The following is a 13,788-nucleotide window of genomic DNA, read 5'->3' on the forward strand; positions in this document are numbered from 1 at the left end:
GTATAAATTTCTGAATACTCATTCATTTCTGACTATTCTTCTTCCATGTATTTTGGCATTATGTTCCTTAAAATGACTAAATTTAGTACTACTAGGTTTTCATTATTTAATGTAAATTTGATATTTACCATTAAAATTTTGACGGTGAAATTTATGAGGTATAATGTACGCAGTCACTGCTACTTTACTATTTGTTCTAGCATGATGAGGGAAACTTAGACCATACCTTCATTTTAATTTTTAATATTTTACAAATGTCATGTTAGGTATTTCTTTGCATCTTATATACTTGAATAATTGAACTTTGTTTTGTTTTCTAAATTGATGACCCTTTTAAAAAAAAATCAGTCCTTGGATTTCCTAAGCAGATAATCCTAACACATGATAATAATTTTGTCTCTTTGTTGCTAATAGCTTTTTTTTTAGATATTTATTTATTTTTTCATTCATTCATTCATTCATTCGACAGAGAGAGAGTACAAGCAAGGGGAGTGGCAGACAGAGGGAGAGAGAGAAACAGCCTCCCCACTGAGCAGGGAGCCCGACTCGGGGCTCGATTCCAGGACCCTGGGATCATGACCTGTGCCAAAGGCAGATACTTAACTGACTGAGCCACCCAGGCATGCCATTAGCTATACTTACTTTTAACTTCTACACTAGACATGGTCTCCATCAAAATGCTGATGGAGACATGGTCTCCATCAAAATGCTGAGTAGCAACAGTGATAGTAACATCCACTAATAATGCTTCAAATATTTTACTCTTAACGTGACATTTGCTGTCAATTTGTGACCCTTCTTTTTTTTTTTTTTATTTAATTATTTTGACAGGCAGAGATCACAAGTAGGAAGAGAGGCAGGCAGAGAGAGAGAGAGAGGGAGAAGCAGGCTCCCCGCTGAGCAGAGAGCCCGACATGGGGCTCGATCCCAGAACCCTGGGATCACGACCTGAACCGAAGGCAGAGGCCTTAACCCACTGAGCCACCCAGGTGCCCCTGTGACCCTTCTTTTTGAAGGTGAATTGAACCCATTTACATTTAGTAACTGTAATGAGAGTTTATGAAATGAATATATAACTGAATTCCTTCAAACCTCGTTTTTTCTTTTGCCGTAAGTTGATGTGTACAGGTATAATGAGGGATAAATACAATCTAATATGACTAGTCGACTTGATGATATACTGTATGAATTAAATTGGACTCTTACTTGCCTTTTTTCTTTCCCTGAAAACACCATTTTTCTTATGTCAGCTTTCTCCTAATTCTTTACTGAAGTAAGAAATGAACTAGAACACGATGGAGTCCCACTTAAAATTCAAACAAAGACATTCAAAGGTCATGCCTTTTAGCAAGCGGAATTAGATGAACACGGGCAAATAACTGAAAACATAAGGTCTTCACCATGGCACAACCCTACACTGCAATCATTCCCAGTAACTCAACTGCCTTTGCACTTGGCAATAATGTTCTACAAGTGAATCTGCTGATGACTAGCAAAATTACAAAATGAACCCAAGGCCAACTAATCAAGAGTCACAACAAAGAAACTAGGAGTGCAGGTCAAGGCAGGGGGTCACAGCTGGCCAGATATACCATTTGCCTACTTTTCATTTAAGAAGTGCTACAATGAGTAAAACAAATTTCTCTGAGTTAATAGAAAAGAACAGATACTACCTATCACCATTCCACGACCATGAAATTTCCTGAATGTATGATTAAAAGAAAAAAAAGTCTTTAAAAACAATACTAAACATTCCTGTTTTCACAACAGAAGCCGTATTTCTGAATTTAAAACATCATTCAGCATTTGCTTAAGAATCGCATTGAAAAAAAAAGAATCACATTTAGATGATACAGCTTTTGACATATAAAAGTTCTATGGGAAAAACTAAGACCTCTTTAATTTGGCTTTAACACCAAACTAAAGACAGCAATTTAAAAATTCCGTAAGAGCAGGACTTAGCCTCAAGAAGTACTTCCAAAACTCAACCACCTAGCTTCTCTTCAGGAGAAACTATACACCATCATAAATCTTTTCTAACTTAACTTTTGGAGAAGAAAATGGAAAATCAAACCCATAGGACAGCAGTTGAGTAAAATATTTCCTTCTCTGTGTCCGGCAAAGCAGACTTTTCCCTCTTGCAAGCTGTTCTATTTCAACAGATGATTCAACTGGTCCTGTAGGTCAGAAGACTGCTCAACACTAGAAATCAGAACAGAAAAAAAGTTTACCTGGAATGAGCAATAAAGACCTCTCTTTGTACTATTTGTACTTTAACGCATAAACACTGCTGAAGCTCAATCCAAATTTATGTTGGTCCACTACGGTTCCAGAAGTTTAAACTATGAAAAACAAAAAAGGTCTATAAAGCCAATTAGTATAACCAGTATTATAAGGGACCAAGACTGCTTAATGACCTCAGCACACTTACTTAACGAATGTTACCAACATAGAAGGTTTTTTCTATTCCTTAAGTTTGGCATCTACACACTATCATTTTCAGAAAGCCTTTACCAGCAGTGAATTAACTTACTGCTTGTCTTTGAAACATACAGTTGACCCTTGTACAATATGGAGGTTAAAGGCATTGACGCCCCACACAGTCAAAATCTGTGTATACCCTGACTCCCCCCAAACTAGAGTACTGGCCTATTACTGGCCAGAAGCCTTACTAATAACAGAAACAGTCAATTCACACAAATTTTATAAGGTTATATGTATCATATACTACACTCTTGTAATAAAGTAAGCTAGAGGAAAAAGATGTTATTAAGAAAGTCATAAGGGGAGGTGCCTGGGGGGGCTCAGTCATTAAGCAATGGCCTTCTGCTCGGGTCATGATCCCAGATTCCTGGGATCTATGCCCGCATCTGGCTCCCTGCTCGGCGGGAGGCCTGCTGTCCCTCTCCCACTCCCCCTGCTTGTGTTCCTGTTGCCGCTGTCTCTCTCTATCAAATAAATAAATAAAATCTTTAAAAAAAAGAAAAGAAAAGAAAATCATAAGGAAGAGAAAATACATTTGCAATACTATACCATATATATATTTTTTAAAAATCTGTGTATAAGTGGAACTGTGTAGTTCAAAGTTGTATTGTTCAAGGGCCAACTGGACTGTTTTCTCTATATCCCAAATGAGCTACCCCAGAGTGTGGTCAATTTAAGGGCGTACATCAGCTAGACTTTCACGTTGATCCTGGGCCCAGAAGCTGAATTCCCTATAGCCTGTTTCACTTGGTCCCCCCACTCCCCTACCTTTGGGGCTACTTACTTCTTCTGAATAGCTTCTTGCCTGAATCAGAAAGGGAAAGAGGAAAAGAAAGATTAAGAAAATCTCAGAAAATTAGTGCAACTTATGGCCAGATATTCGTAGGCAGAACAAATTTCTGGTTCATGTCACATTCTGTAATTCCGTCCCTTCTGGCTTAAGACTGTGCTCTTGAAGCCCTGTTCACTCTCTGAGTGCAGCGTTGCTAAGAAGATGGATTCTTTCTTTCTTTCTTTCTTTCTTTATTTGTTAGAGAGAGAGAGCGAGTGAGCACAGGCAGACAGAGTGGTAGGCAGAGGCAGAGGGAGAAGCAGGCTCCCCGCCGAGCAAGGAGCCCGATGTGGGACTCGATCCCAGAACGCTGGGATCATGACCTGAGCCGAAGGCAGCTGCTTAACCCCACCCAGGCGTCCCAAGAAGATGGATTCTAAGCCCAAAGAGCTAACACCACTCTACCAGACTGCGGGAGGCAGTACCACAAACTATACACACGGCTCACATTCGGCCCGGATATGTGGAATCTAATGGGTCACACACCTGACATGCACACACCCAAGAAACTGTTTAAAGATCAAGAGTTAAATTCTCAATCGTACATTTCTAATAGGTACATAAGTCATACCAACTATATAAAATATAAAGCAAAATGAAATAGGATGAAAAGCTCATTATAATTTTATCCAAAATTATAACAGACAAAGGGCTGTCTGTATTTCAGAACCTCCTGGATCATTTCTACATAGCTAGGGCTGAGTTAAATGCGGGGACTAGACCACACCGGTCAGTGACACTCGATTCCCCAGTGAAAGCGCAGACTCCCCAGGAGAGACCTTGGGCACGGGTCGTCAACAAATTCTGATTAAGTGTCTACTGGGTGCCGAGCACTGTGAGAGCATGGTCCTGGCACGGGCCCTGCCCTCCTGGGGTTCAAAGTCTCTCCCTCTGAGGAGCCCCCAAATGACCACAGAGAGGCTCGCAAAAGGCAGTCCCTGCTCCTGATCTCACCCATACTCCAGCTTCTTCTGCAGTCGCCGCCATCTTTTCCAGAAGGAGCTCATTCCTGACTAACCCCACCTTTACTCCCAACTCCTGCCCTCTCAGGAAAGTGTGCAGAAGCCCAAAGGCAAGAGGGGGCAGCGTGCGGAATGCAACCACACAGCACCTTGGAAGGCATACTCACTGGTATTGAAGGTGTGTTGTTATTATCGCCATTTTCCTTAAACTCTGCATTAAAACAAAACAAAAACAGACAAAGAGAACATTCCACTTCCCTGTAACCACACCAGTTATGTAAATAAAACCCAAATCACAAAAGAAATTGTTTCTTACATCTTCCGAGTGCAAGATGGCATCTTCCTGCAGGACCATGTTTCGAGCTGCCTGACCGAGCAGCTGGAAGACAAAAATAAAGGGGTCATGATCAAAATCTGCAAACTTCCTATAATCTTCTCTCCACAGCTATTAAACCATCACCCTCTCTCCTGCCCACCTCACTCCCGCCCCGTACAATTACAAATGCTCCAAAAGTAACAGAGGATAATCTATTTGTTTAGGTTGAAAATCCACATTCAGTGTCACTCTAGCAGTGCTGGCAGGAGCTCAGCATCAGCTCCAAAGGCTACTGTTTGAGAAACCAAGGGCTCGGTGTCTGCGGAATTAGGAGGCAAGAGGAGACTGACAAGAGGTTTCTGGTCTGCGGTCACACCCTGCTCCTGGCAGACAGACGTGAAGTCCCACCATGGAAGGGGGAGTTACTGTGTGTCCCACCCACTGTCCCTGTTCCCTTGGGTCAGAGAGATTCGGATGAAAAGGGGACCGATGACCACAGATTCACCAGGAATACCAGCCCTCCTACAGCCCCCAGATAAACTCCCCTGTAGCATATGTTATTTCTTTTCATTTTTAAGTTTAAAAAATTAATAAACCTTCACGTGCTTCTAATGTTGAAATGGTAAAATAAGACCTTCCATCCCTGTCCCTTCCCTTCCCCCTTCTCTCTCCCCTCTGCATAAATATTTTTTGGGAGGTGCCTGGCTGGCTCAGGCGGGAGAGCAGGTGACTCTCGATCTCAGGGTTGTGAATTCAAGCCCCATGTTGGGCGTGGAGCCTACTTAATTTTAAAAATAAATAAGTAAATAAATTTATCCCTTCATGTTGTCTTTTTAAAAGTGGCCATACGTCTATCACCAGACTATCCCCTTCTGTAAAATGTAACCTACTACCTGCACTCTTCCACATGCTGCTATTTTCACTTGACGATAGATGCTGAAATCGATCAGCAGTGATTTATGCTGACTCTGCGCACTGTTCTCTTACGGCTGCAGAGCACTCGGCTGTACAGAGGTCCCTGTATAAGACTGTTCAGCCAGTCATCTGCTGTAGACTTTGGGGCTATTTGCAGCCTTTGCTATTATAAGTAGTGCTACAAAAAATACTTTATATATCTTTGTGTCTTTTTGCTAATGTATCCTTGGGATAGACTCATGGAATTATGACTGTGATTGCTGGATGAGAGAGTTTTACTGGGGTTATACCATTTCGCATTCCCATCCACAATGTATCAGAGTGCCTGTTCCCCCCTTGTGGCCACTTTTTTTTTTTTTAAGATTTTATTTATTTATTTGACAGACAGAGATCACAAATAGGCAGAGGCAGGCAGAGAGAGAGGAGAAAGCAGGCTCTCCACGGAGCAGAGAGCCCGATGTGGGGCTCGATCCCAGGACCCTGAGATCATGACCTGAGCTGAAGGCAGAGGCTTAACGCACTGAGCCACCAGGCGCCCTTTGTGGCCACTTTTAAGTGACAAACTCCAAAGTCCTACAGGAGGGAGATGGTGACTGACAAATTGATGGCAGAAGGAAAACGTTCTAACAGAATCTTCCTCATTCATTCAGTCAGTCAACAAATATTTATTCAGTGCTGACAGTACACCAGGAAGAGACATAGCCCCTATCCTCACAGGGCTCACAACATGGTGTGACAAAGAAGACACGGGTGCTCCAGTACCTTGTGGTAACTGCTGATGGGGAAGTACCAGCCAACCAGGGAGCATGGGGAGTCGAGTGTCTGACCTGTTACAGGGGCGGGTGTTCAGGGAGGGCCTCCGAAAAGAAGTGACGTCTAAGCGGAGACCTAAATGTTGGGCATGATCGGATTTACTGTTTTAGAAGCGTGGCAAGCAGACTAGACTGAAGCAGGGACTGAAGGCAGAGAAACTGGCTGGGAGAACACTGCCATAGTCTAGGCAAGCAATGAAAGTGGCCTGAGCCACCAGAATGGCTGTTAAAAAGGGAGGTGGGGGTGGCTGATCATTTCGAAGATAGACTCAAGGAGACTCGTGATTCCTGGAATGCAGGAGCTGTTGCAATGCTGGGCCAAGGCCCTTGCTTTGATTACAGATTTATTCATTGGCAATCTGCATCATTTTCTTGCAAAAACCAACCACACACAGCAAATATCATCTAAGATGTCTGGGCTGGGTTTCCTTAAAGTGGAACAACAGCTTGAGTATTTCCCCCTAGGCTTTTACTATTGCTTTGCTCATAAGTAACTCAATAGCCATCTTCTCTCCTCATCTTCAACAAGTACTGTTATTAAGTTGTTACTGGTTAGCTTCTCATGTTCAACAAGATTTTCCAATGTGGTTTTCATAGCAACACTAATCCTTTTTGTTTTCATTCTAGTTCATCGTTTTCCATATTATTGCATTAAATAATGTAGTTAAAATAGCAAGCACAAACACAGGCTTAAGATAACACAATGGACCCTAAAAGAAAAAAAAAAAACCCACATCCAACAGACCCTTTACTCAGCACACAACTCGACTGGAGGAGCAGAGAAGCAGGCATGCACAGCAGGAGCATGGGGTCACACGCATTCATTGTGCTGGGGGCACAATGTTGACATGCTCTTCCCCACTTGGTGCTCCAGCCATACTGGCCTCCCTGCACACCTTGCACACATTCCCATTTCAAGGCCTTTGCATTTGCCATTTCTTCTACTTGGAGCGCTCTGGCTACAGACGTCCATGTGGCCAGCTCCCTTACTTCATTCAAGTGTCTGCCCCAATGTCCCCGCCTTACAGGGCCCTTCCCTGACCACCCTATGTAAGGAAAACCCTTTTATCACACTCTACTCCCAGCCTAGTTTTTCTCTATGGGATTTACTACCCCCTGATTTTTTGTTTCATTTGTTTGTCTGTCTCTTCACTAAAATGTAAACTTCCTAAGTATAGGGACCTCGTTTTGTGTACCACCCTCTCCTTTATACCTAAAATAGTTCATAGCAGGGGCACCTGGGTGGCTCAGTGGGTTAGAGCCTCTGCCTTTGGCTCAGGTCATGATCTCAGGGTGCTGGGATCGAGCCCCGCATCAGGCTCTCTGCTCAGTGGGGAGCCTGCTTCCTCCTCTCTGTCTCTGCTTGCCTCTCTGCCTATTTGTGATCTCTGTCTGTCAAATGAATAAACAAAATCTTTAAAAAAAAAAAAAGTTCAGGGGCACCTGGTAGCTCAGTGGGTTAAAGCCTCTCCCTTCGGCTCAGGTCATGATCTCAGGGTCCTGAGATCCAGCCCCACATCAGGCTCTCTGCTCAGCAGGGAGCCTGCTTCCCTCTCTCTCTCTCTCTGCCCACCTCTCTGCCTACTTGTGATCTCTGTCTGTCAAATAAATAAATAAATAAATAAATCTTTGAAAAAAAAATAGTTCATAGCACAGAGCAGACAATAAATGTTTGTTAAATGAATGCTGTGGAAAGAGAGCTTTACACATGGAAATTGTCAGCTAATCGAACAAAACAGCCACGTTGAAAAGAGAAGCAATGTTCTACAGGCAAAGGATTCAAACTAAAAATCAGGCTCCATGTCCACAATGAGACCAAGAGCTCCCTTTCCCTCAGGACCAACCCCAGGGAGGTGTCTTGTGGCTTTGGGTCAATTTGGGCCACACCAATAACAAATCCAAAAGCTGGAGAAGAGGAAGCCTGAGTGTCTCAGTCAGTTAAGTGTCTGGTTTTGGCTCAGGTCATGATCCTAGGGTCCTGGGATCGAACCCCAGATTGAGTTCCCTGCTCAGTCGGGGAGCCTGCTTCTCCCTCTCCCTCTGCCCTAGTCTCTCTCTCTCTCTCTCAAATAAAAGTTAAACATAGAATTACCATATGAATATGACCCAGCAATTGCAACTGCAATTCAGCAATTACCCAAAATAACTGGAAGCAAGGTCTCAAAAAGGTATTTATATACAAATGTCGACTGCAGCATATTCACAAAGCCAAAAGGTGGAAACAACACAAATGTCCATCACCAAATGAAGGGATAAACAAAATGCGGTACGTACAACAGAATATCATCCAGTCTCAAAAAGGAGCAAAATAAGTACTGCTATATGCTACAAAAAAAAAAAAGACAAAAAAAGAAAATCAGTAAGACATGCCAAATAATCTAAAGTCTAGTAAAGGAAATGGCAAAAATACATAACTAACTACAGAAAAAGGCAATATGGTATAAGTATCATGTAAGAGATCCAATAAAAAGACAAAAGTCAGAGAACTGAGAGATGATATGTCAACCCTCCCAGAAAGCTGGAATGATTTCAGTTTAACTCAATCCACACCATTTACTGGACACCCAGTCTAAATCTACTATGGAAGAATCGCATGGGAAAAATACACAAGGAGGAATAGAAAGCAGCAAGTCACATTATGGCAGTCAATGGTGACACCATGGCTTTTGGGCCACTAAACCAGCTAGTATCACATGAGAGGTGGTGCCCAAGATTATGAGCCTAGAACCAGTCTGCCTAGGTTTGAATCCTAGTTCTACCCCTTCCTAGCTACGTTGTAACCTTGGACAAATTAAATTCCTCTTTGTATCCTCTATGTAAGAAATGTACCTCCTCTACTAGTGAGTGCAAAGATTTAACAAATTAAGCTACGTAAAACACAGCAGTGACCAGCACATAGTAGTTGCTCAATAAAAACAAGTTTATTATAGTGAATATGGATGTTCAATACACACTGGTCATTAACTATGAGCACTATCTCTTTTCTTAATTTATATATTTATACCTTGTTCCTCCTCCAAAAAGACTGAAGCCAATTTATACCATATTATATGCATGTGTGTGCATACACGCACACACACATTTTTTAAAAAATAGAAACAGGGGCACCTGGGTGGCTCAGTGGGTTAAAGCCTCTGCCTTCGGCTCGAGTCATGATCCCAGGGTCCTGGGATTGAGCCCCATGTAGGGCTCTCTGCTCAGCAGGAAGCCTGCTTCCTCCTCTCTCTCTCTGCCTGCCTCTCTGCCTATTTGTGATCTCTGTTAAATAAATAAATAAAATCTTTTTTAAAAAATAGAAAATAAAAAATAGAATCTAAAAGTCATTAAAAGGAGATGTGTCTACCACTAAAACTGATGTAAGAACTTCAGTGCAACCAAGGCAAAAAATGAAACACTTGCATTTGTATAATTACTTTTTTTTTTTTTTTAAGATTTTATTTGTCAGAGAGAGTGCACGCATAGGCAGGGGGAGGAGCAGGCAGAGGGAGAAGCAGGATCCCCACTGAGCAAGGAGCCAGACAAGAGACTCCATCCCAGGACCCCAGGATCATGACCTGAGTGGAAGGCAGATGCTTAACTGACTGAGCCACCCAGGGTCCCTCATTTGCATAATTCTTATTTTGTAAAAGGCAACATAACAATTCCTCAAAAAGAGAGAAACTTCCCTTGGATGCTGAATCCTAAAATGAGTATATCATGTGTAACCTCACACAAAACATACTTGGGATCACCAAATCAGTGACTTCAACAATAGTGTTATGGTAAATGCAAACACCTTCTTCATATGGTTATTTCTTGTAGTCACTACTAATACAAGCTAAGAACATAACATGAAAGGTGACTCTGTAAAGACAATTCTAGGGGATCCTACAGTAATATAAATAAAGCTGCTGTGACTATTCACATACAAGTCCAAAAGCTTGTGGCCATATTATGCTTGTTACCGCAATTATATAACTTAATGAAATGATATATAGAGACTGATGAAATATAGAGTTAAAAGATATAGATATATATCTATATCTTTTAATATATATATTAAATATAGAGACTGATATATATAGAGACTGATGAAATAGGAGTTAAAAGAGAGTTGCGATTATTATGAAAATTAAGTTGAAAATAAGCAATACTTGTTGAAGATGAGTAACTAAGTCACACTGCCACTGAGTTAATTATGAGCAAGAGAACTATAAAGGTCTACAGAAGAAATTCACAAAGCTCTAAAAAGACGGTACTCAGACTGTTTCACAGGTGTATTCAAGATGTTGTTTCACTTTAAAGAAACCAAAACAGGAACTCTTAGATAATATGTTCTGTGTGTGTGGTCAGCTTATGTAACAAAATGAGAGGCATGTTATCATTCCTCTTGGGTAAAAACCTAGGAGTGGAATGGCTCAGTCATCAGAACCATTTTGTTTGTCCATTCACTTGTCACCAGATATTTGGGTTGTTTCCAGTTTGATGCTATCACGGATAACGGTACAAGTCTTTATGTGGACACACAGTTTCATTTTTCATGGGGGAATATCTAAGAGTAGAATAAATACCTTTTTGGGGGAGACACAGTGCACATATATAAAACTTTCGGTGTGGGGCGCCTAAGTGGCTCAGTGGGTTAAAGCCTCTGCCTTCGGCTCAGGTCATGATCCCAGGGTCCTGGGATCTAGCCCCACATCCGGCTCTCTGCTCTGTAGGGAGCCTGCTTCCCTTCCTCCCTCTGCCTGCCTCTCTGCCTACTTGTGATCTCTGTCAAATAAATAAATAAAATCTTAAAAAAAAAAAAAAACTTTTCGTGTGAAAAGCCATCATATAACTCCATTCATGGAACCAGCTAGAGAATGAAGGTGAACTCGGGGCAAAGGAGAAAGCTCATCTAAGAAACAGAAAACCAAGGGGCGCCTGCGTGGCTCAGTGGTTTAAAACCTCTGCCTTCGGCTCACGTCATGGTCTCAGGGTCCTGGGATCCAGCCCCGCATCGGGCTCTCTGCTCAGCGGGGAGCCTGCTTCCTCCTCCTCTCTCTCTCTCTCTCTCTGCCTGCCTCTCTGCCTACTTGTGATCTGTCTGTCAAATAAATAAATAAATAAATAAAAATCTTTAAAAAAAAAAAAAAAAGGAAACAGAAAACCAAGATGTGGCCAGAAAGACAAATTAGAAAAGAACAAATCCGGGGCACCTGGGTGGCTCAGTGGGTTAAGCCACTGCCTTCGGCTCAGGTCATGATCTCGGGGTCCTGGGATTGAGCCCCACGTCGGGCTCTCTGCTCAGCAGGGAGCCTGCTTCCTCCTCTCTCTGCCTGCCTCTCTGCCTACTTGTGATCTCTCTCTGTCAAATAAATAAATAAAATCTTAAAAAGAAAAGAACACAGACGATGCACAAAAGCATGAAAGGACTCTGGGATGCTGAGGGCAAAACCATGCGGAATTTGGGGGCCAGAAAGGGAGAGATCTTCACTAGAGACAACCCCATGAAACAAATTAGGAACTGGCTAGGACTACTATCTTATCCGCTGTACTGCGGCAATTTCTGCTTTAAGGCACATATTCGGGGTCGCCTGGGTGGTTCGGTAGGTTGAGCACCTGCCTTTGGCTCAGGTCATGATCCCCGGGTCTTGGAATCCAGCCCCGAGTCAGGCTCCTTGTTCAGCCGGTAGCCTGCTTCTCCCTCTCCTGCTCCCCCTACTTGTGCGCTCTTTCTCTCTCTCTCTTTTTGTCAAATAAATAAGATCTTTAAAAAAAGAAGAAGAAAGAAAGAAAAGAAAGAATGAGAAGAAGAGGAAGAAGAAGAAAGAAAGAAAGAAAGAAAGAAAGAAGGAAGGAAGGAAAGAAAGAAAGAAAGAAAGAAAAGAAAAAAGAAAATAAACCACCATCCCGTTTCTTTCCCTCCCTACATCCCTAACCCCCCAGACTACACATCCCAGAATGCAACACGCGCCCCTAGCGAACGAGCGCTACTCTCAGGGAGCAGTCACAGCCTACAATTCCCAGGAGGTAATGCGATCCCCTTCCCACAGCTATGCAAGACTCGGCGCCGGGGATCTCGGGCCATAAAGTCCACTTCCAGCTCACCTCAGAGCTCCGGGAGCCTTTCAGCACCTGCTTGGTGAGCGCGATCACGTCCGTACCACAGGTGTTCACCTTTTCGGTGAGAAGCCCCTTCACAGACTGACCGAATCGCGCTTGCGAATCTGGTGTCCCAGTCGCCATCACCTTGACTAGTGAACGTCTCAGCTTGGGCAACGGCGACTCGCTGGGGCCAAAAGGCGTCAAGGCGGAAGGAAGCGAGTCGGTGTGTCTCCTCCACCGTGGGGGGTGGGGGGAGGGTGCGGAAGGGACGCATGCGCCCAGCAGAGATTGACCTTAGCTAACTTTAAATTCATTTAAAATATTCAGTTGATATCCTAAGGAAGATAGAGCCCAGGCAGATGTCTCTAGTGGAAACAGAGGACAGTTTCAGTATATCTATGGGTTAGAATCAGAAGGCCTGGATTATAGTCCCTACTTCTGCTATTTAGTTGTGTGACTGCAAATTACTCAAGCTTTGCGTCTTGTGTTCATCAGTTAAGAAGTAATAATATTCAAGTCTCCAAAGAATTACGAGAATGAATTAAGGGCATTCAGTTCAATTTTTAAAATCTCATTTAGTAAATATCAAACTGTGCTAGGCTGAGGGTAGAGAAAAAAAAGATACAGACCTTGTCTCTGAGGAGCCCCTGGGCCATGGAGCCATGTAAACAGCTAATAAATGGAGGAAATGCTCAACATCTTTAGTAATTTTTCATGATAAATGATCGGTTTTTTCCTATTAAAAGCAAACTTGGATCATCACCTTGGAACTGAATTAATACCTGAAATGTTTCATGTAGCTCTATTTCTTTTTTGGCTAATGCACAAGAGATGAGAATAGTGTTATATTGTAAATTTTGTTCAAATAACCTGTACTCAGTATCAACATTACTTTCTAAGTGTCTAGATTCATGTCTCTTGCTTCTTTCATTTAATTCGTGTTCTTAATTTTATTGAGGTATAGTTTATGTACAATAACTATCTTCTTTTATAGTGTCCATTTTGATTAGTGGGACAGATGTACACACCTATGAACGACCACAATTAAGATACAGAATATTTTTATCACCCCCAGAAGTTTCCAAGTGTCTATTTGCAGTCCATCTCTCCCTCACTGTAAGCAACAACCGATCTTCTTTCTAACACTATAAACTAATTTGCGTTTCTAGAATATTATATAATTGGAATGATACAGGAAATACCCTTTTTGTCTAGCTTCTTTCAGCTTAATGATTTTGAGAATTATCTGCATTGTAGTGTGTATCACTTGTCTGTTCCTTTTTATTGCTGAGAAATATTCCGTCATTTGACTGTCTCATTTTGTTCATCCATTCACCTGTGGCTGGACATTTGGGTTGTTTCTACTTTGTGGCTATTATAAATAAAGCTGCAGTGGCATTC

At 42.3% G+C, this 13,788-nt stretch overlaps 1 protein-coding gene across 2 annotated transcripts; it reads right to left on the minus strand.

The window, feature by feature from the left end:
• Window positions 1–1,042: 1,042 nt before the first annotated feature.
• Window positions 1,043–13,788, minus strand: BORCS7 (BLOC-1 related complex subunit 7). Of its 2 annotated transcripts, XM_080822772.1 has the most exons (5): window positions 12,391–13,788; window positions 4,595–4,657; window positions 4,446–4,489; window positions 3,269–3,289; window positions 1,859–2,202 (listed from the first exon to the last, which is right to left on the minus strand). In XM_080822772.1, the coding sequence occupies exons 1-5, from the start codon at window positions 12,526–12,528 to the stop codon at window positions 2,151–2,153; spliced, it is 318 nt and encodes a 105-aa protein (XP_080678898.1). In that variant the 5' UTR covers window positions 12,529–13,788; the 3' UTR covers window positions 1,859–2,150. The 2 variants fall into 2 exon arrangements, with proteins under 2 accessions (XP_080678899.1, XP_080678898.1); XM_080822773.1 differs by lacking the exon at window positions 3,269–3,289 and having other exon boundaries at window positions 1,043–2,202.

The sequence above is a fragment of the Martes martes genome, assembly GCF_963455335.1.
Source record: "Martes martes genome assembly, chromosome: 14".
NCBI classification, from domain to species: Eukaryota; Metazoa; Chordata; class Mammalia; order Carnivora; family Mustelidae; genus Martes; species Martes martes.

Bases quoted from the DNA above. Each gene is read 5' to 3' on its own strand.
- BORCS7 (XM_080822772.1), bottom strand. From the start codon at position 12,528: ATGGCGACTGGGACACCAGATTCGCAAGCGCGATTCGGTCAGTCTGTG. The intron at 3,290-4,445 runs GTGAGTATGCCT...TTTCTGATTCAG, and splicing joins ACAACACACCTTCAATACCA to GCAAGAAGCTATTCAGAAGA. The intron at 2,203-3,268 runs GTAAGTAGCCCC...TCTGATTTCTAG, and splicing joins CAAGAAGCTATTCAGAAGAA to TGTTGAGCAGTCTTCTGACC.